Consider the following 20,714-nt stretch of genomic DNA (forward strand, 5'->3'; position numbering starts at 1 on the left):
AAAAGAGGCCCCGTATCTGTTACTATTGCCGTTTTGTTGTTGGGGAAGCGAAGAGGAGAGGAGAAGAGGATAGGATTGGTGAAATAAATATCTGCGTCTGCGGCACGGCGGCGGAACCGGCTCGGAGTCGGATCTCTCTCCAAATTGATAAAAGCGGACGAGAGCCAAACCAGAGGAGGGAACCCTAACTAAACCTCACCGAGGTCTAACTGGAAAACGAGGGAAGGGGATGGAGAGCGACGACGCCGGCCGCCGGCGGCCAGACGAGGCGGAGGAGTCGTCGGACGAAGACGGCGACGAGTCCGGTATGCTAGCTTGGAGCTGGGACGGGATAAACTGCGCATTGCTTGACTGCAGTAAGCATGGTGACGGATCCATCTACAGGGGCACCCAATTTTGGCACAGGTTCTATCATGTCGCCGATACCAGAGAGAGTACGCCTCCCATCCCCTGCCTCTCTTCCTCTCATATCCCGCATGCACAAGTTTCATCATTTATCAAATTTAGCAATTTTATATCAATTCTTCAACTCTATTCGTAATACATTACCATATTAATACGGAATTCGACTTTTTTTTATTATATATCAAGTTGTACTACTCCCTTAGTACATTGTGATTTCGGTATAAAATTCTATTCTTTGGTATCAAACCATTCTACTTTATGCTTAGTATGTTATGGAACTGATAGCATCTTCATGGGTTAGAAAAATGCTGGGAATTCATTAATGAACACACTTTCAAAAGTTTAAAATGAGTAGAATTTTGTGCCCATGGCAGTGCATTGTGCGCTAATTCAAACCATGCTTCTATCTATAATCTACCCTCTTGGATTTTATTTTTCTTTTTTTATTTCCTTTTGATACAAAGTTGGGGCTGATTTTTTTTTCATATCCTTATGCATGATTCTCTATTGCTGCTCAGCCTTCTGAAGCCAATGATGATGTTGACTCCAACCGACTGCCAGCCAAACATGTGGGCTTGCAAAGTTCACCGCGGATGTGCCATGATGCAGATCTTCTCTCTCAAGCTGGCTCATACTAGTGCTGCCACTGATGGTCCAGTTCAGCTGTATGGATTCTTGGCTGTCCGGGATCGCTTGAACCCATTGCGTAACTACATCTTCAACCGCACCAGGGAGGACCCTTTCATTGTGGGGCGACAGGGTGGCAATTCTAGTTCGTTTATACAAATGGCTGGCCCCAAGAGAGGCATCGAGATGAGAGCTTCTGTGCTCATTGAGTATGACATGAAGATCAAGAGAGGAGGGGGACAGGAAAACGATTTGCAGCTCATCGACGGAGCTGCGTGTTTCAGCGAATTGGTCTCACTACACCGTAGAGTTTATACACAGCGGATTGAGGGTGATTGTGGTGCGGTGGACATATGTTTCGCTCTTCTCCGCAATGCGGTGGAGGCCACAAGTTGGGATATCACAAATGCATCATGCTAGTGGCATAGATCTCTCCCTGAGTTGTCATGTTAGTCGAATGCCCCCCAAAATTGAGCTCTTTCAAGGTGTTATTGCTGAGCCATGTGACCTAAACAAGTTTGTGGTTGCTGTGGTGAGGGGTTCTGCAATGATTGTCTACCTCACCGTTGGCCAGATAGGTGGTTCGGATCGTGCTCGTCCATGCTATGCATTCAGAGCTAATGTGCATGGATTTGACGTGCAAGAGTTCAAACTTGATTTTGCCACTATACTGGTGATGGTGTCCTGGTCAACTTTGGTCCCATTTAGCCCATGGCCTTTTTGTAATCTAAATATACACAAAAATTAATGATATTTATGTGGATCTACTACTGGCAAATGTTCGGTCGTTTCGATTGAGCACATTTTTAAGTTCACTTGTTTTTAGCATAGGTTAACAGTCGTAACATGTAAGTCTTGTATATAGTGTGACAGTTCTTATTTACTTATAGAATTGAAGCTCCTTATATAAGTTTGTATTTGTACGAGTTTTGTCTGAGCTCGTGTTGGCTATAAGGATCCATGGTTGTTGTCAGAACCAAGAAACAATATCTTCATAAGAAAATAATAGAAACCAGTAGGTGTATTGATAAGCGAAGTTCCTGGGAAGATAAAGGTGATCTCTCTGTAACTCTTGTAGTTTTATAAGAAGCTCACTGCAAAAGATTCTTGATGTATCTGGAGGGAAGAAAATAAGAAAGTATGGTATGATAGGCTCATATGAGTTGAAGTGTCTAACAGCAGTCCTGTTTCATACCTTTTTTGGAGGATATCTGCTCCTAGATTTTATCCTGTCTTATTCAATTCGTAAGAACATTTTTTTTGGGGGGTGGAGAAGAATGTGCTGTAACAAAGAGCCGAACTTGCAGCTTGATGGTGCTCTTCAATGACCTGATTGCTTTGATGATGAACTTAGAAGAAAAGAAATGAGAAGGGTTATAAACTTTTGGCTTCTACATTTAGAATAATAATTTTTTGTCATCATTGATCTAAGATTGCAGATAGTCAATTACCTGTTTCAACTGGAACCTCTGGTGCCCCTTTTCTTTTTGTTGATATGATCCTGAATTTTGGCTGGCTTTTAATGAGCCTGCTGCGGCTCCATTGCGCCTCCAGCCATTCGATCGAAATTCCTTCAAGAAGAGAAGCTGCAGTACATTTTGCAAAAGAGGCCCCGTATCTGTTACTATTGCCGTTTTGTTGTTGGGGAAGCGAAGAGGAGAGGAGAAGAGGATAGGATTGGTGAAATAAATATCTGCGTCTGCGGCACGGCGGCGGAACCGGCTCGGAGTCGGATCTCTCTCCAAATTGATAAAAGCGGACGAGAGCCAAACCAGAGGAGGGAACCCTAACTAAACCTCACCGAGGTCTAACTGGAAAACGAGGGAAGGGGATGGAGAGCGACGACGCCGGCCGCCGGCGGCCAGACGAGGCGGAGGAGTCGTCGGACGAAGACGGCGACGAGTCCGGTATGCTAGCTTGGAGCTGGGACGGGATAAACTGCGCATTGCTTGACTGCAGTAAGCATGGTGACGGATCCATCTACAGGGGCACCCAATTTTGGCACAGGTTCTATCATGTCGCCGATACCAGAGAGAGTACGCCTCCCATCCCCTGCCTCTCTTCCTCTCATATCCCGCATGCACAAGTTTCATCATTTATCAAATTTAGCAATTTTATATCAATTCTTCAACTCTATTCGTAATACATTACCATATTAATACGGAATTCGACTTTTTTTTATTATATATCAAGTTGTACTACTCCCTTAGTACATTGTGATTTCGGTATAAAATTCTATTCTTTGGTATCAAACCATTCTACTTTATGCTTAGTATGTTATGGAACTGATAGCATTCTTCATGGGTTAGAAAAATGCTGGGAATTCATTAATGAACACACTTTCAAAAGTTTAAAATGAGTAGAATTTTGTGCCCATGGCAGTGCATTGTGCGCTAATTCAAACCATGCTTCTATCTATAATCTACCCTCTTGGATTTTATTTTTCTTTTTTTATTTCCTTTTGATACAAAGTTGGGGCTGATTTTTTTTTCATATCCTTATGCATGATTCTCTATTGCTGCTCAGCCCTTCTGAAGCCAATGATGATGTCGACTCCAACCGACTGCCAGCCAAACATGTGGGCTTGCAAAGTTCACCGCGGATGTGCCATGATGCAGATCTTCTCTCTCAAGCTGGCTCATACTAGTGCTGCCACTGATGGTCCAGTTCAGCTGTATGGATTCTTGGCTGTCCGGGATCGCTTGAACCCATTGCGTAACTACATCTTCAACCGCACCAGGGAGGACCCTTTCATTGTGGGGCGACAGGGTGGCGATTCCAGTATACTTCAGCCTATTGAACCATTAAGAAGATCACAGCGGGTTAGGAAACAGACAGTTTTCCCTGATTATGAGACATACTTAAGTGAAGATATGTATGATATTGGGAAAGCTGATGATCCTAACTCATTTAGAGAGGCAGTATCATGTGAGAACTCTGCCAAATGGGTTGAGGCCATGGAAGAAAAGTATAAGTCCATGAGTTCCAATGATGTTTGGGATCTGGTAGATATTCCTAATGGAGTCAATCCAGTAGGCTGTAAATGGGTCTACAAGACTAAACGTGTTTCTAAAGGGAATGTCGAACGATTCAAAGCAAGGCTTGTAGCTAAAGGTTTTACACAAAAGGAAGGGGTTGATTATAATGAAACTTTCTCCCCTGTATCTAAGAAAGATTCATTCAGAATCGTTATGGCGCTAGTAGCTCATTATGACTTAAAGCTACATCAGATGGATGTCAAAACTGCGTTCTTGAATGGTGATTTGGATGAGACCATCTTCATGGCACAACCAGAAGGTTTTGTTGTGAAGGGCAAGGAACATTTAGGATGCAAACTTAAGAAATCTATTTACGAGCTTAAGCAAGCGTCAAGACAGTGGAACCTTAAATTCGATCAAGTGATTAAGAAATTCGGATTTAAGGAAAATGATGTGGATAATTATATCTACACTAAGATAAAGGGTGGTAAATTTATAATTCTAGTGCTTTATGTGGATGATATTCTATTAGCGAGCAGCGATAAACGTAGGCTGCATGAGACAAAGGGATTTCTTTCATCCAATTTTGATATGAAAGATCTTGGTGAAGCCTCTTATGTTCTGGGCATTGAGATACACCGAGATAGGACCAAAGGAGTACTAGGATTGTCTCAAAAAGCATATATTGAGAAAATGCTTAAGAGATTTAATATGGATAAGAGTAAGGCCACACCTGTTCCATTAGCGAAGGGCGATAAGTTTAGTGAAGCCCAATGTCCTAAGAACCAATTGGAATCAGATGAGATGAAGGACATACCTTATGCTTCAGCTGTCGGAAGCCTGATGTATGCACAAGTCTGTACGAGTCCTGACTTGGCTTTTGCTACCGGAATGTTTGGAAGATATCAGAAAAATCCCGGGAAGGTCCACTGGGTTGGTGTCAAGAAGGTATTACGTTACTGCCAAGGCACTAAAGACTTCATGTTCACATACAGAAGATCAGATAACCTTGAAGTTGTGGGTTATATTGATGCTGACTTTGCTGGGTGTGTGGATAGTAGGAAATCTACATCAGGATATATCTACACGTTAGCTGGTGGAGCTATATCATGGAAAAGCTCTAAGCAAAGTTTAGTTGCAGCGTCGACGATGCAAGCTGAGTTTGTGGCATGCTATGAAGCAACTGGACAGGCTGTTTGGCTTAAGAATTTTATTACGGGCCTCAAGATAATTGACAGCATTACGGAACCTATAACGTTATACCGCGATAATCAGTCTGCAGTATTCTTTTCGAGTAACAACAAGTCATGTGGTGCTTCCAAACACATTGACCTTAAGTATCGTGTTGTGAAACAAAGATGCCAGGATCGAACCATTAAGATTGAGCATATAAGAACTAATTCTATGTTAGCGGATCCGCTCATTAAAAGCTTACCACCGAACGTGTTTAAGCAGCACGTTACTAATATGGGTTTGGTGGATAGTTTTTAGGTCCTGGTTTTAGGGCCATTATAACTCCCAACTAATGAATAAGCGTTCTACCGAGGTGTTTCAGTGAGACTGTGGGTAATGGGGTCCCAGTAGTGCATCAAGCTACTGACGACGCATTGGTCCGGTACTTTCTATTATTACTAAGGGTGAACCTTAGTATGATATGAATATTAGCCTTAACCGTTCGATCAAGTGGGAGAATGTTGGAAATAAATTTCATTTAAGATATTGTGATCTTCACTGTTAAGGAAACGTTTAAACCATCTAAACGTGATTAAGGAAACCTAATGATAAAACCCTAATGGGCTGTGATCAGCAGGCCCATTAGGCCTGTTTCTAGAGGCTGGCTACCAGCCCCACAGTGCCTATAAACACAAGGTCGTGGTTAGCACCTTAATGTCCTAATAATCTCAATCTAAAACCCTAGCCACCGCTAGTCTGATCGCTAAAGGCATTGGAGGGGTTTGGAAGGCCAAGCACTCCCGTTGGCGCCCGGAGGACGCCGATTCGCTGCTGCACCTCCTACACCGACAAGAACGCCTACTTCCTCTACGGATCAGGCGTAAATGGCGGCTGCTACTGCTAACGCTGGTATAATGATTACCATTTATTCCGCATTAGATTGATTTGTCATGAACTAGGTTATGTTAAGATTCTGGATAAAGTGCCGCTAATATTAAGTTCTGGCATTATCTAACATCTTCCTGGGGCCGGGTCTGGGGCCGGGTGGGGTGAGGGGGTCGCGGCGTGAGGAGCAAGTGAACGATCCTCCTCTTGATCGGCCGGCAATCAGGTGCCCGGCGGAAGGCGCTGCGGCTCCTGATTGCTCTTGATCGGTAGACGGAAGGGCAGCCGGCCGGAGTATGGGGTTCTTGGCTTCCAGCAGTCCAGCTTCCTTCGCGCTCAGTTTTGGGGTTGGACCTGGTGACCGTTGGAGCAGAGCAGATGTGTTTGTTTTCTGGGCCTGGGCTCCAAGTTGGTGGGATGCTAGTCGGAGCCGAGCGGCCCAGTACTTGTCGTTTTTTTTGTTTTTCCCCCTTCCCTTCGTTGTACGCCGTTGTCCTCGTAAAGGTTAGAGATTCAGGAGTGTTAAGCAAACATTACAAAATAGTAGAAAACTTTGGTTTCAGAGGGGGCGAAAAAAACAAAAGAGGAGACCTTACTTTCCAGCTTACATGGCATATGAGGTGTCGAATTGCTGCACTCTAGGTTCTGATCTCTTCACCTATGCACTGAAACCATTGAACAATCTTGCCATTTATACCGTAGATTTATAGATTGCTCCCCTCTGCTTGGCACTTGGCACCACTGTCCGAGTCACAACCATATTGTGATTCTAGCTGTCCTGACTCTAGATGAAGGATGAACGAGTAGCCCGTCGACCTTAAAGAAAAAAAAACTAGATTCCTCCGTGGGAGGAGAGCAGATGCTGCCGAGTCAGGAATATGCGGCTACTCTAGCTTGACCTCTGGATTTGAACAACCAAATGGGTAGGAAATGGATGGGAACTGAAGGCCAAACGCGTCTCCAGTTTCTGAGATGCACCGGCGGCTTGCAGGTCCATTAACATATTCTCAAGTTCCACTTCCAGAATGCGGCTCTCTGCACACCCATCGTACTCTCCATGCTACTATTATTTTCTTGATAGCATCCTTCTGCTCCGCCATCTTCATTTGAGCTGAGGTGATCGCATTTCCCAGATTTACCGCTGGGTTCAACTCATCCTTTATCAGCATGACGTAAGACATGATGCATCCGAACAACTCTCAGCAAGATCAGATTCAGAGTCGGACCTGCTCATGATAGGTTGCCAGAACGAGCTCACAAGTTCCACGGGACGCACTGATTCTGGTTCTTGACTTCAGTATTGGTGCTCAAGTTCTTGCAGCTCGACCTTCTCCCAGATTACATTGACAAGCTTCTCTTTCTATAACGACGTTGGCCTCAATACATCTACAAGTACTTGCACAAAGCACAGAATAGCCTGACGCAGCATTATCTTCAACACTTATCATGCAAATACCATCAGAAGCTCTCTTCTCATGTGGATGGCTTGACTTCCAGATTTCTCTCTACTTAGCCTTGATAGCAACATTCTCCAATGTTTCCTCCCCCATCGCGTTCACCATGGCTCAGAAGTGCTCCAACAAAAGTGCTCCACAGAGGAACCAAGAGTTGCTACTACCATTACGCCCCCTGTCCCTCCACCAGGTGCAGATGGCCTGGGACACTGCCAGGACGTAGAGGCCGCAGTCATTGCTGCCTGTCTCCTGAAGCGGGGTGGGGCCTTCCATGAGTGGTGGGTTCCCGCGGAGCAGTGGCCGGAGCGTGTTAGCAAGCCGGCGCGCATGTGGGAGGTTGACCCTGCCCATGCTGTCGTGGTGAACGAACCTGCTGCTGCCGTCCGCGGCGATGTGGAGGACTAGCAGGCTCCAGTGGTTTCTGCCGTCCGCCTGGTCGAAGTTTCGGTTGTCGTTCACAGGGAAGAGCACCAGGCGGCGCGGCAGGAGCCGAGGTGCAGTGGAGCGGCATGAGCAGCCACGTAGCCTGGGTCCTGGAGGTTCCCCAGCAACAAGGAGGGGCCTGTCGGCACCAGCACGATGTCTTCTTCTTCTTGCTGGGACATCTGCGCGAAGAAAAAGTTGATGACACCGTCCAGTAAGAGGTTTTCTCCCTCGGGGCTCTTGAGCTCCGCGGCCGACAGATAATCACCGAGCCGCAGCATGCACTCCCTAAGATTGAGAGGAGTAGGGACAGGGTCCGGAGCATCAGAAGAAGCAGGAGCAAGGGCATCAGAGGCATCTGGAGATGGAGCAGGGTCTTGAGTAGCATATGGAGCTGTAGCAGGGCAATAGCTCTGCTGCCGGACACAGAGACCGAGCTCAGACAGATGATGTTGGACAGCATTACATTGCAACTCCTGCAATCCATTTGACATTTCAATTAATGAACATTCATTCAAGTTGCATATGAAGATTACCTGTGCTGCGTGAAACTAACCAATGGCAATGAATTGTTAAGGCAATCAACTAGAAAGAAAAAGCAATGGAATAAATTTGATTGATTCCTTTACTCACATCATCCCGCTGCTCCCACTTGATGAACCATTCTGGAACATCCGGAGGCCCCCCAGCTCCTCCGCCAGTCAGCTCCCTTCTTCTCCTCTTGTTGTCGTCCTTGGCGCTTCTTACTGTCATGGAGGTGCGCTTACGTCCTGGTACTCGTGCCTGTGCTCCTGCCCTCTGGTACGGCAGAGGAATGTCACCGTCACCTCACCAGGGTCAATCGGCTGCCATGTCATTTCCCTCGGTGCAGGAGGCAACTGTTCGTGCAAGAATAATCCTTCATTGTAGGCATCAACATGAAGAAAGAAGATTTCATCAAGAATATACCACAGGGATCTGAATTCGTCAATGCCATGATTCTTAATCACATAGTCGGGATTGTTCACTCCAGCCATGCCTTCCTCACACAGTGAGCTCCAGTTTATGATCAGAAACTCAACAAAGTCTTGGCACCCCAGCCCAAGTATGCTGAAGCTAGGATCAAGGATTCCATTGCAGTTACGAATAAATATTTCTCTGAATTTGGACTCCATAAGGTGGACCACCACGGCTCCGATGGCTGGCCTGAAGCCAGGTGGCTCGGGATGGCATGGGCCTCGATAATCAGCAATACTATCGAAACAATTGCGAATGTGGTGCAGCCCAAGGCGGGTGTCCCTCGTCCCTGTCGCCGTGATACTCCCGTGGCCTGCACTGAAACCAGTCATCTGGCACAGATAGCTATCCTTGTACAAGCGCGCCTGGTCTTCTAAGTCCATTTGAAACACGCCTCTGGCAGTGTAAAAGCCGACCAACCAAGCCATCCCGGCTACGATCGAGAACACGATATATCTACCACGATACCTCAGGCTGAAATAGAATGTGCCATCAATTGGCGTGGTGTAAACCAGCCTGTTACCGATGCGCACACGCACCGCCGCTTTGCAGAGCATCCAATACCTGAAGTAGCTCATGGACCGCTCATAATTTCTCAGATACTGCTCAGGCGCGCCATCCAGGATGAGGGACACAGTATTCTGCAATGTAATAAGTGCATTCCAAGCATCAGCCACACGGAGATGTGGGGCGAGATGACAGGAAGAGAGAAGAAAGCGACTATGTACCCTGGGCATAGCATGGACAGAAACGCCCTTTGCGCTAGTCGATTTCTTCTTCTTGGCCATCGCCGGCGGCCGTAGATGAGACGAGCTGCCAACCAAGAAACACAAAGTTAGCTCTTGGAAAAAGCGGTTCAACGTGGAACCAAGAAACAGTGCCGGAAGAGACAAGCAGCTGAGCAGATAACGCTGACCCGGATCGAGGACAAGAAATCAAGAAACAGGGGCGGGAAAGAAGAACAGAACAGGCTCAATTTTGGACAAGAAAGAAGGAATTACCTTTCCCTCCTTGCTGCTGGGGGACGACAATGGAGTCCGCCCGCCGCCTCAAGTATTCTTGGTGGGGGCGCAGGGTGGCGACGTGCCTTTCTTCTGTTGAAAATAAATTTCAGTTAAGATATTGTGATCTTCACTGTTAAGGAAACGTTTAAACCATCTAAACGTGACTAAGGAAACCTAATGATAAAACCCTAATGGGCTGTGATCCGCAGGTCCATTAGGCCTGTTTCCAGAGGCTGGCTCTCAGCCCCACAGTGCCTATAAACACAAGGTCGTGGTTAGCACCTTAATGACCTAATAATCTCAATCTAAAACCCTAGCCACCGCTAGTCTGATCGCTAAAGGCATTTGAGGGGTTTGGAAGGCCAAGCACTCCCGTTGGCGCCCGGAGGACGCCGATTCGCTGTTGCATCTCCTACACCGACAAGAACGCCTACTTCCTCTACGGATCAGGCGTAAATGGCGGCGTAAATGGCGGCTGCTACTGCTAACACTGGTATAATGATTACCGTTTATTCCGCATTAGATTGATTTGTCATGAACTAGGTTATGTTAAGATTCTGAATAACGTGCCGCTAATATTAAGTTCTGGCATTATCTAACAATTGGTATAAGAGCCATCTTAACCTAGTCATGTACGGTCAAATTTTTGAGCCATGTTTATGCCTCTATTTTTTCGTCGGTTTAAAATGCAAAGGTGCTGTGCAGATTAGATCCTATTGCACAGTTAATGTTGATTCATGTTTTAGACGCAATTAGTTCCTGCAGAAAGGTTTTTATGTGTTAATCATGCTTGATTAGATCTAAATCATGGTTAATTAGTTTTCTGATCACGAGATTAGATCTAATCTAGTTTGGTTTATGTCAAGTTTAAGTTTAATCTTGATCTGTTAATGCTAAGTGTCTCGAATTAGATGCAAATGTTTAACATTTATTCTAATTCATGGTTAAACCGAGACAAAATTGATGATCAAACTATGCAATTAAGGTTAGGGCTGGCTGCTAATTAATTTATTTCCCAAATTAGATCTCTGTTCATGTTTAATTTCTGCAAAATCAGATCCAAAAATCATGAACAACATGCATAAGTAAGCATTGAGAGGAAAAGGGAATATAAATCTTAGATCGATTAAGAAAATTCTAAATCCCGTGATGAACCTAACTCTAACCTTAGAATTGAAGAAAATGAATGTGCATCACCGCTCGGCCACTGCGCGTCAGCGCTGCGCGCTTGCACCCGGCTGCGCAGCATCTCCTCGGGCGCGCCGCCTGCGGCCTGGCCACCGCGCGTGCCAAGCCTGCGCGCCTCAGGCCCGCGCGCCAGCGCACCAGCGGCCAGGGCTGCCCGCGCGCTGCAGCCCCCTCGGGCGCGCCACGTGCGCACCAGAGCGCCGCCCGGCCCCACATGCGCCGCGCGCCCTGCGCAGCGCGGCCCCTGCGCGACGCGCTGCTGGGCCGGCCAGCACCTGCGCGCCTCCTGCCCTGCTGGGCCAGCTCCGCCTGCGCCTGCGCCAGCCCGTGCGCGCGCGCCACCTGCGCTGCGCTGCTCGGCCACGCGGCGGCCTGCGCAGCACCCTGCGCGCTGCGCCGCCCGCCACTGCGCGCCAGCCCGCGCGCCGCTGCGCCCCCCGGCCAGCACACCTGCGCGTGAGCCTGCGCGCCCCTGCGCCGCCTCTCTGCCTGAGCGGCGGCCGTGCCGGGGGGAAAAGAAGTGAAGTGAGGGTGTGTGTTAGGGTTTTCATTCCGACCGCGCATCTATATATGTGAGTTACCGTGAGTTTCTGGCCATCCGATTGGAATGGAGCGTCCAGATTCACCCACATTAGGATTTTTGCGGGATGGGTCAAATGGGCCAAATGCGCAGATTGGACTGCCCGGGTAGAGTAGATATTTTGTACTGTTTATAAGTTTTAGCTCAGTTAATGTTTAAAGCCTTTTTATTTACTGTTTCTTATGTTTAAGCTGTTATGTTTAAAGGTGTTAATTATTTCTGTTGCACTTATTATTACCAGCATTATATTAATTAATTTCCATGAGTTATGTAAATGCTTTTAATCATGTTTTAGTTGTATTTATTCGCTGAAAATGATTTAATCCACCATAAGCAATTAAGATGCACTCTATTTAAATGTAACCATCGGGAAGTTTATTTAGAGCACTTGTAATTAATTCTGACCATCATTGATTCAATTACAAGTTTTAATGATAAATTTCGTTTGTTTTCCCCATCGGTGATGCAAATTGAAATTTATGTATGATTTTAATCAAACCATCGCTGCATGAGGAGCAAGTGAACATCCTCCTCTTGATCGGCCGGCAATTAGGCGCCCGGCGGAAGGCGCTGCGGCTTCTGATTGCTCTTGATCGGTAGACGAAAGGGCAGCCGGCCGGAGTATGGGGTTCTTGGCTTCCAGCAGTCCAGCTTCCTTCGCGCTCAGTTTTGGGGTTGGACCTGGCGACCGTTGGAGCAGAGCAGATGCGTTTGTTTTCTGGGCCTGGGCTCCAAGTCGGTGGGATGCTAGTCGGAGCCGAGCGGCCCAGTACTTGTCGTTTTTTTTTATTTTTTCCCCCTTCCCTTCGTTGTACGCCGTTGTCCTCGTAAAGGTTAGAGATTCAGGAGTGTTAAGCAAACATTACAAAATAGTAGAAAACTTTGGTTTCAGAGGGGGCGAAAAAAACAAAAGAGGAGAGCTTACTTTCCAGCTTACATGGCATATGAGGTGTCGAATTGCTGCACTCTAGGTTCTGATCTCTTCACCTATGCACTGAAACTATTGAACAATCTTGCCATTTATACCGTAGATTTATAGATTGCTCCCCTCTGCTTGGCAATTGGAATCACTGTCCGAGTGACAACCATATTGTGATTCTAGCTGTCCTGACTCTAGATGAAGGATGAACGAGTAGCCCGTCGACCTTAAAGAAAAAAAAAACTAGATTCCTCCGTGGGAGGAGAGCAGATTTTGCCGAGTCAGGAATATGCGGCTACTCTAGCTCGACCTCTGGATTTGAACAACCAAATGGGTAGGAAATGGATGGGAACTGAAGGCCAAACGCGTCTCCGGTTTCTGAGATGCACCGGCGGCTTGCAGGTCCATTAACATATTCTCAAGTTCCACTTCCAGAATGCGGCTCTCTGCACACCCATCGTACTCTCCATGCTACTATTATTTTCTTGATAGCATCCTTCTGCTCCGCCATCTTCATTTGAGCTGAGGTGATCGCATTTCCCAGATTTACCGCTGGGTTCAACTCATCCTTTATCAGCATGACGTAAGACATGATGCATCAGAACAACTCTCAGCAAGATCAGATTCGGAGTCGGACCTGCTCATGATAGGTTGCCAGAACGAGCTCACAAGTTCCACGGGACGCACTGATTCTGGTTCTTGACTTCAGAGCTCGACCTTCTCCCAGATTACATTGACAAGCTTCTCTTTCTATAACGACGTTGGCCTCAATACATCTACAAGTACTTGCACAAAGGACAGAATAGCCTGACGTAGCATTGTCTTCAACACTTATCATGCAAATACCATCGGAAGCTCTCTTCTCATATGGATGGCTTGACTTCCAGATTTCTCTCTACTTAGCCTTGATAGCAACATTCTCCAATGTTTCCTCCCCCATCGCACAGGCACTCGTTCACCATGGCTCAAAAGTGCTCCAACAAAAGTGCTCCACAGAGGAAGACAACAGAAACGTGTACAGAGACGGGCATAGTTTATGTAGGAACGGCAACAAAATGCCATCGCTAAGGGGAAACACACTACTACAGATCACAATTCTCGAAGGAAGAGGCAGCATGACCTGATAGCTAGCATCTCATCTATTATCCACATCTTGATTACATTCTACACCAGCAAGTTCATTTACTCGTTTACATGAACATATCAGCAGAAACATGGAGCCTTCTGTGTCATGAGAAAAGAATGGTGCCTGTAAAAAATAGCACCAATCCATATCTGCACTTATCGCACTCAGCAACTCCAAAAAAAAATTAGGGGAATCCATCAACTAGAAATGTATTGTTGCGACTGGATGATTGTTGTCAGCTGGTTGAGGTTAGCTAATACATGTCTCGGGCCAAGACTTTCAGCGCCAATGTAATTCAAAAGTTGTTCAATATCCTGCCAGGAAAAATAAGCCTGAGATTACATATGTATATATAAAAGAATCAAAACAAAAAGAACACTTGTAGATTTAATAATCAGATTGTTACAGAATTAACCAAATGGGAATTTTCCAACGAGAACAAAAGAGAAATCCTTTCTTTTTCACAAGGGAATTTTAATGATTTCAAGCAACGTTACATCAAGATAATACATCGGAACTTGAAAAGAATCCCAGCCTCTGCCTTAGAAGTACACAGCCATACAAAAGAGAAACAAAAGAGAAATCCTAGAGATCCGATGCACCATGGTTTATTCTAGAGAAAGTGCACAGATGCCTGTTGATAACAATTTCAGGTTCTAAAAGCATAGCTATTTGCTTTTGGGTTATTTGTGACTCACAGCCCCATTTGATGTCGAAAACCATGCAAAAAAAACTTCATAAGCTGCCAATATCGGTACTCTCATAATGATTTATCTAATTCACTTCATCAGTTTACTCTAGTCTGAACTATTTCTACTCATTCTCCAACTCAAATATCTAAACACATCTATTCTCTTCGTGGATAAGGAAACAATCCATTTCAAGTTAAAGCAGCAAATAGAAACAGGCATTTCAAAGTTTCTAGTTTCCAGTTACTTAGCAAAAAGTATTCTAGATTTGCCAAACAAGGCGACAAGAGAAAAACATGCAGATTCTTCCTTAGTTACTTCCACTTCATCGGAGTTCTATGATGAAAAACAGTATTAAAGAAGAAGAGTTATTTGTATTAAAGTGCTCACGTTTGGACTAAATATATGTCAAATTATCAGGGGGGGACCGACCTTATTTAATAAGAATACTGCATATGCCGATCTTGTTGTCTCCTGGCCATCAAAAAACAGAGGGAATTCCATCGTCTTCATGCTTGTGCTCGGATGTACAGAACTCACAACTGAAGTTATAGATGATGGCTCTACTGCAGGCGCATGATCAAGTACATATGACTGTGAACCTCCAAAGCGCAACGGATAGCGAAGAGGAACATTGAGATAGGATCCAATGAGGGAGACTGCCTATGATTCATAACAAATAAACAGTCAGATCTATAAATTAGTACAAACTGGAGAACAATGTTCAGTAACATGTCCACCCAATCTGAATACCTCTTTTCTAGAACAGAGTGAACTTATAAACTGATAATATTTCAAAATGCTCTAGCAAAGAAATTAAAAATAACAAATGACTGGTGAATTTAATTTCCATTGGATAATAATCAATCAAACTAGACTATACATACATGTGCAGCATATCCCAGAACAGTAGAAGATTTCTGAAAATCAGTCTTGTCACTGAAGTAGCCGGTCTTTTTGGCAGTAGGCTTCAACAACTGTAGACCCAATATGGCCAGAGGTCTTTTCTGAGAGCCTTTTGGCAAAATTGATTCAGCAGTGCCTGAAAAATTTTATGTAGCATTTAAGTTTTGGAAAGACACAGTTTCAGAATAAAGAGTCTTAGGACAGAGAAGTAGTTCTCTATCCATTAAGTCTGACAAAATAATTAAGGTTTCATGTTTTGTATACCTCTTCCTATATCTTAGAAAAAATTTCAAGCAACCTAGTGAAATAGAATAATAGCTCTGTCCACAAAAAAAGAATCAATTCTTGCAACTAGGAAATGGCTGCAAGACACAAAGGTACGCTTCGTACAACACTGTGAATGTTCATAATTTTTACAATAAACACTTCATGACTTTCTTTGTTAGCAACTGTAAATCATGTGCTGATAAGCCCATAATTACAGTTATTATTTGGCTATCATCTGGCCCTCCCTCAATTTTCAATTAAGGTCTGCCACCGAACACCAGTGGTACGGTACAAACTTTTTGGAGAAAAAAAAGGTTATCCATAGAATTGTATAGCATGAACACAGAAGTGAAACCCCATGAAAGATGCAACACAGAAAAGGACATACTTGTTTTGATGATGCTAGTGGTAGTTCCAAGCTTGTGACATGGAGATTGTTCATCCAAAGGCCTCACAGGATATATCTGGGAAACTTGCGTTACCATATATTGCTGTCTTTTCCGTAACTTCTGTTCCATATTTTTAAGGTGCCCATGACCATTTTCGGCTGACAGCAATTTATTAGCTTCCTATAACCATAAAATAAAATATTCAGGTAAGATTTGTGGAAGAGAACAGCCTTGTCAAATGCAACAAGCAACACATGTAAGGGGCGAATGCATATCACACAAGTTTAGACGAAATATTTTATCAAAATGATTATTACTTACACAATCACCTTTTGTTTGCACTCAAAATTTTCTGAAGGAAACTACTTGCTACAGTACCTATCCTGTTTCTGTAGCGTTTAGGAATTGATACTGGCAGTGCTCTTAGAGCTCAAGAGGGAAAAGAAATGTAAACATGGAATACCTCAAGATTATTGCGCGCCGTGCCAAGAGTTTTGCTTGCCACAGACAATGTTCTAATTTTGACGCAAAGCTGTTCCCTTTTATCCCCAATGTCATCTGAAGATTTCTTTGTGCGCACTTTCAAATCCCCCAGATGATGAGTATGCTCTTGCAGTCTCTGCCTCATTTCAGCCAACTCATTATCCTGCTGGAGAAATGCCCGTCTAGCCTGCCCACAAGCACAATGATGTTACAAATCTGTTGTATTCTTGGTTTCCAAAATCAAAGACGGGAATTACTCCACGGGTGCTATTCAATTAGTTTCAGCCTTTCAGGACACGCTGCATAGTGAAGAATTGGGAATGTGGGTTTCCCTCCTTTTGACATTCCAAGCACAACCAAAGGTATGGAGACGAATTCAACCTTTCCCAGGAATAATTCAGAGCTGAAAAGGAAAGCACCAGATCCGAGCACCCGCCCATTGGAGAATCAAATGGTTGAGTAGAGCTTACAGGATCCGACAGTTTCACTAGGGATCGAGCAAGGAGGGACACCAATCGACTCCCAACCTCAGTGATTATTACCTCAATGGAGGACTCGAGTCGCGCGGCGAGTTGCGCCTTGCGGTCCCTGACGGATTGGAGCGCGGCGGAGAGGCTCCAGAGGCGGGCGAGCTCCTGCTGCAGGTCCTCCCAGTGGATGACCTTGGGATCGTCGATGCCCTCGACCTCGCTGGGCGGAAGGAGCACCCAGCCGGCCCCCTCCTCCGGCGGGGGCGGGGGAGGCTCAGGGGCGGCGGACGACGGGCCCGGATCCTCCATCGCGGGGGATCATGTCCGCGGGTGGGGGTTCGGGGGAGAAGCGAGCACGGCATGGTGGGCGGCGGGGGCTCGTGGTTCTGTAGTAGGGATTGGTGGCAGGCGTTGGCCCGGCCGTCGTCGTCGGATGAGGGGAGCCGGAGATGCTTCGCCGGCGCGGCGTGCTCCTTCTCCGGCGACTGCTTTTTTTGTTTCTGGAAAAAAGAGGAAAAAAAAAAGGTGTCGTCGTTAGTGGGGAGAGGCGATTTGGGTTCCAATCTCATATAGGAAGAAGGCCCATGGCCCATTATCTAGTTTGGTCCGGAGAGTTTGCTTACTAGGTTGGGTTGGGCCAAAAAATTTCCGTATGTTTTTTTTTGCGTCGGTGACCCACCTAGAGTCTAGAGAGACGACGGCATTTTGACTCGAGCCCCTCGCCTCGCCAAGACGCACAAACAAGAAGAACTAAGTCGGATCACATTTTATATTTTTCTACTAGGACTCCTATATATGGAGTAACGTCAAGTAGTAACCGCATCCTTGAAAAGGTATGATCATCTATTTGAGCACAGTTAATCAAGAATACATACAAGGTTTCAATCAGAAAATGGCCCTGTTGAAAATAAAGAAAAAGCAATACTCAACAAGCAAGCATGCATGCATGCATGCTAGTCAATGAAAATGAAAAAAAAAAGAGAGAGAGAGAAAGGGAAAGAACAAAGCAAGGTGCATTTAAGTCCAAGAGGATTTGATGACGAGTGATCAGGCAGGCCCCTTCGTGCTTGACGATGGCGGCCATTAGTAACGACTACTGGTGCTAGTCAATGGAGAAGTCAACTGCGTAGAGTACGTACTCTCTCTGACCCGGTCAAGCAAACAGTGAGCCGCAAAAGCCATTGACCCTGGCCTAGAGTGTCAATTCGTACCAAACCATTTTCACACACACACACACACTGCAAAGTAATTAATAAAGGGATACGTAAAGCTCAAAGCAAATGGGGCGGGATCAATCAATGGACTAATACTAATACTAGTAGCTGACGTGGTTGACCACGATAGATGAGACATGCATGCAAACTTCCGATGGCTTTGGCTTGGCGCTAAACCATCAGAAGTTATCTAACTTCCGAAGGTTTAGCCGTAACTTCCGACGGTTTAAACCGTCAGAAGTTACGGGTTTTCCTGTAGTGGTTACCAGCTACTTTGCCCTGACGATCGAGTTGATGATGGTGCTTTCATGCATTCTCTGATTCCACCGTAGAATCAGTGAAAGCGGCACTTGCATTCTTAGGACTTTTTTGGAGCAGCTGCTAAATTTTAGCACATATTAGCACTCATGCATATCTAAAATTTTTAAATTTTGATTAAAGTGCAGCCTATCCCATTAGCATTTCTGTTTGGATAGCATTTAGATTCGAACGGGTGTTATACATACTACGCTAAGCTAGCTAGCTGGTACGTGTGCGCGTATGTACTTTGACAGTTAGTTTGACCCAAGATCAAAGGCTAGGGTACATAGTATGCTAGCTAGCTAGTACGTTCTTTGGGCCGTCAGAATGCATGCGTTCAACTTACGTATGTACTACAAGTCGTACGTCTCTTTGATCTTATATTCCCTCGCGTCAACTCAGAATGAAACTAGGTATTAGATATTATTATAGGTTTATTTGGCAAAAACTTGTCAGCATGTACGTTCGTGCTATGCGGAAAAGGACAAACTAATTAATTATTAAGAGCATGGAGTGATGGAGCTTGTGCGCGTGCGCGTGGACTCTGTGTGTGTGCGCGCGCGCGTATGGCATGGCTGATGCGGATTATTATTAGTCTATAGGTCGATTCTTTGGCAGCACACAATCGATCCATTCTCTTGCGTCGCCGGCATGGTCGGTACTTCAAGCATCTGGTTCAATTTCTTTTGGGTACCTACTACCGGTGGTCAAAATAAAGAGATTCAAATATTTTTTTCTTTTATATGTTTGTATACATTCTCTGTTTTAAAAATCGGTAACAACTCAGCTAGTATATATTTCGTTTCAAATTTACTACTCGCTCCGTCTCAAAATATATATAGCTACTTCTAGCATTCAAATTCTATCTTATAATATAGCTATATTTAAGTTTCCGGGTGAATTTTAGATTTTTTGCTATAAGAGGTCTAAAATACTTGTATGCAAATTAATTATGGCATGCATATCTGCATACAAGCTAAATATGAAAGCTATAATTATTTTCTTAATTAAATAAGATTAATATAGAATTTTACTCTCCTCCATCTAAAAAACTTTAAAAATAGATATATTATAGAACAGAGGGAGTAATTACAGGCCTGTTTGGTATCCTGCCTAAGGCGCCACAACTCAAGGTATGCCCTCGCTGTCCGCGTGGGACCAGCAGCGCGCTGTGCTGACGCGGCTGGCCCTGCTGCCGTGCCTTGACTTTTTCAACCCACCACCTGCGCCCATATAAACCGCGGCGCAGCGCTACTCTGCTCGTCATCTCATCCCCCTCCGCTCGCCAAATCCTGCACCCACCAGACCCGACCGCCAGGATGCTCATGACCGCCGCCGCCGTCCAAATGGACTCCGCCCACGGTCACGGGCCGCTACCCTCCTCCTCCACCTCGCCGCCGCCGCCATGGCTCCCCGTCCTTGCCGACCGTCACCAGCTCCTCCGTGAATTCACGGCCTCCTCCGCTCCCTCCACGACGCCCGCCACCGCCGCGCCGCCGAACCACCACCACCTCCGCACCGCCGCTACTGCAACCCGGCGCGTGGCCAAGCGCCGCCCGCGCCCGTCGCGGAAGCTGCCAACCACCTACATCACCGCCGATCCCGCCAGCTTCCGCCGCATGGTGCACCAGGTCACCGGCGCCGACGACCTGCTGCCTGTGCCTCCGGAAGCCCTCTGCCGCCCGGCGCCCTACCGCGCTGGTGCCGCCGGCCCGGCCGGCGCGCTGATGCTGCCCACGCTCGACACGTCGGCGTTCCTGCTCGGCGCGCCCGGAGTGGCCGCGCCAGCAGTGGATCGGGCGGAGGCCGGTGGACCAGCTGGAGTGGCTTGCAACTACAGCAGCAGCTGCGGTGGCTTCCCGACCTTGGATTCCTGGGATGCTCTCTTCTAGCTAGTCGTTAGCGTCCATCCATCTCTCTCTGCCCTGAACGCGCGGTGGTGTTTCTGCCAGCGTGAGCTAGAGGCGAAACAGAGACGATGATGTCATGGTGATGACATCCACCGACAAGCATGCAATTTCTTTGATCAGTCTCGCTTGTTAACATGAGCTTGTTGCAGAAGTAAGCATCATCAGTGTGTAGTTGGCAATTGCTCATTAATTTGGTGATCGATTCTCCTCAGCTAGTATGTGCCGCTTGGCACTTCTCCGAATCCTTTCTCTCTGCCTCAAAATGGGAAGAAGAAAACACGACGAGGAGCAGCTCTCGTTTGGTTGCCTGCTTCCATTTCCATCCTCA

The 20,714-nt window shown here is 46.0% G+C and overlaps 2 protein-coding genes and 1 pseudogene across 2 annotated transcripts; 2 read left to right on the forward strand and 1 right to left on the reverse strand.

Moving 5' to 3' along the window:
- The first annotated feature begins 477 nt into the window (after nt 1-477).
- LOC112902077 lies at nt 478-1,907 on the forward strand (annotated as a pseudogene).
- A 180-nt stretch (nt 1,908-2,087) lies between these two features.
- On the reverse strand, nt 2,088-17,301 carry LOC112902076 (UV radiation resistance associated protein-like). Its single transcript, XM_025970991.1, has 8 exons — nt 17,035-17,301; nt 16,473-16,679; nt 16,009-16,189; nt 15,335-15,489; nt 14,880-15,110; nt 13,350-14,072; nt 2,484-7,395; nt 2,088-2,381 (listed from the first exon to the last, which is right to left on the reverse strand). Exons 1-6 carry the CDS (start codon nt 17,269-17,271, stop codon nt 13,956-13,958), a joined length of 1,128 nt encoding a protein of 375 aa, XP_025826776.1. The 5' UTR covers nt 17,272-17,301; the 3' UTR covers nt 2,088-2,381; nt 2,484-7,395; nt 13,350-13,955.
- Nucleotides 17,302-19,590: 2,289 nt separating this feature from the next.
- On the forward strand, nt 19,591-20,714 carry LOC112903445 (calmodulin-binding protein 25-like). Its single transcript, XM_025972719.1, has one exon. It carries the CDS (start codon nt 19,796-19,798, stop codon nt 20,366-20,368), a length of 573 nt encoding a protein of 190 aa, XP_025828504.1. The 5' UTR covers nt 19,591-19,795; the 3' UTR covers nt 20,369-20,714.

The sequence above is a fragment of the Panicum hallii genome, chromosome 8 (genome assembly GCF_002211085.1).
Source record: "Panicum hallii strain FIL2 chromosome 8, PHallii_v3.1, whole genome shotgun sequence".
Taxonomy (NCBI): domain Eukaryota; kingdom Viridiplantae; phylum Streptophyta; class Magnoliopsida; order Poales; family Poaceae; genus Panicum; species Panicum hallii.

Bases quoted from the DNA above. Each gene is read 5' to 3' on its own strand.
- LOC112902076 (XM_025970991.1), bottom strand. From the start codon at position 17,271: ATGGAGGATCCGGGCCCGTCGTCCGCCGCCCCTGAGCCTCCCCCGCCC. The intron at 16,190-16,472 runs GTATTCCATGTT...TTATGGTTATAG, and splicing joins CGGCGCGCAATAATCTTGAG to GAAGCTAATAAATTGCTGTC. The intron at 15,490-16,008 runs GTATGTCCTTTT...AAAATTTTTCAG, and splicing joins CACTAGCATCATCAAAACAA to GCACTGCTGAATCAATTTTG.
- LOC112903445 (XM_025972719.1), top strand. From the start codon at position 19,796: ATGCTCATGACCGCCGCCGCCGTCCAAATGGACTCCGCCCACGGTCAC.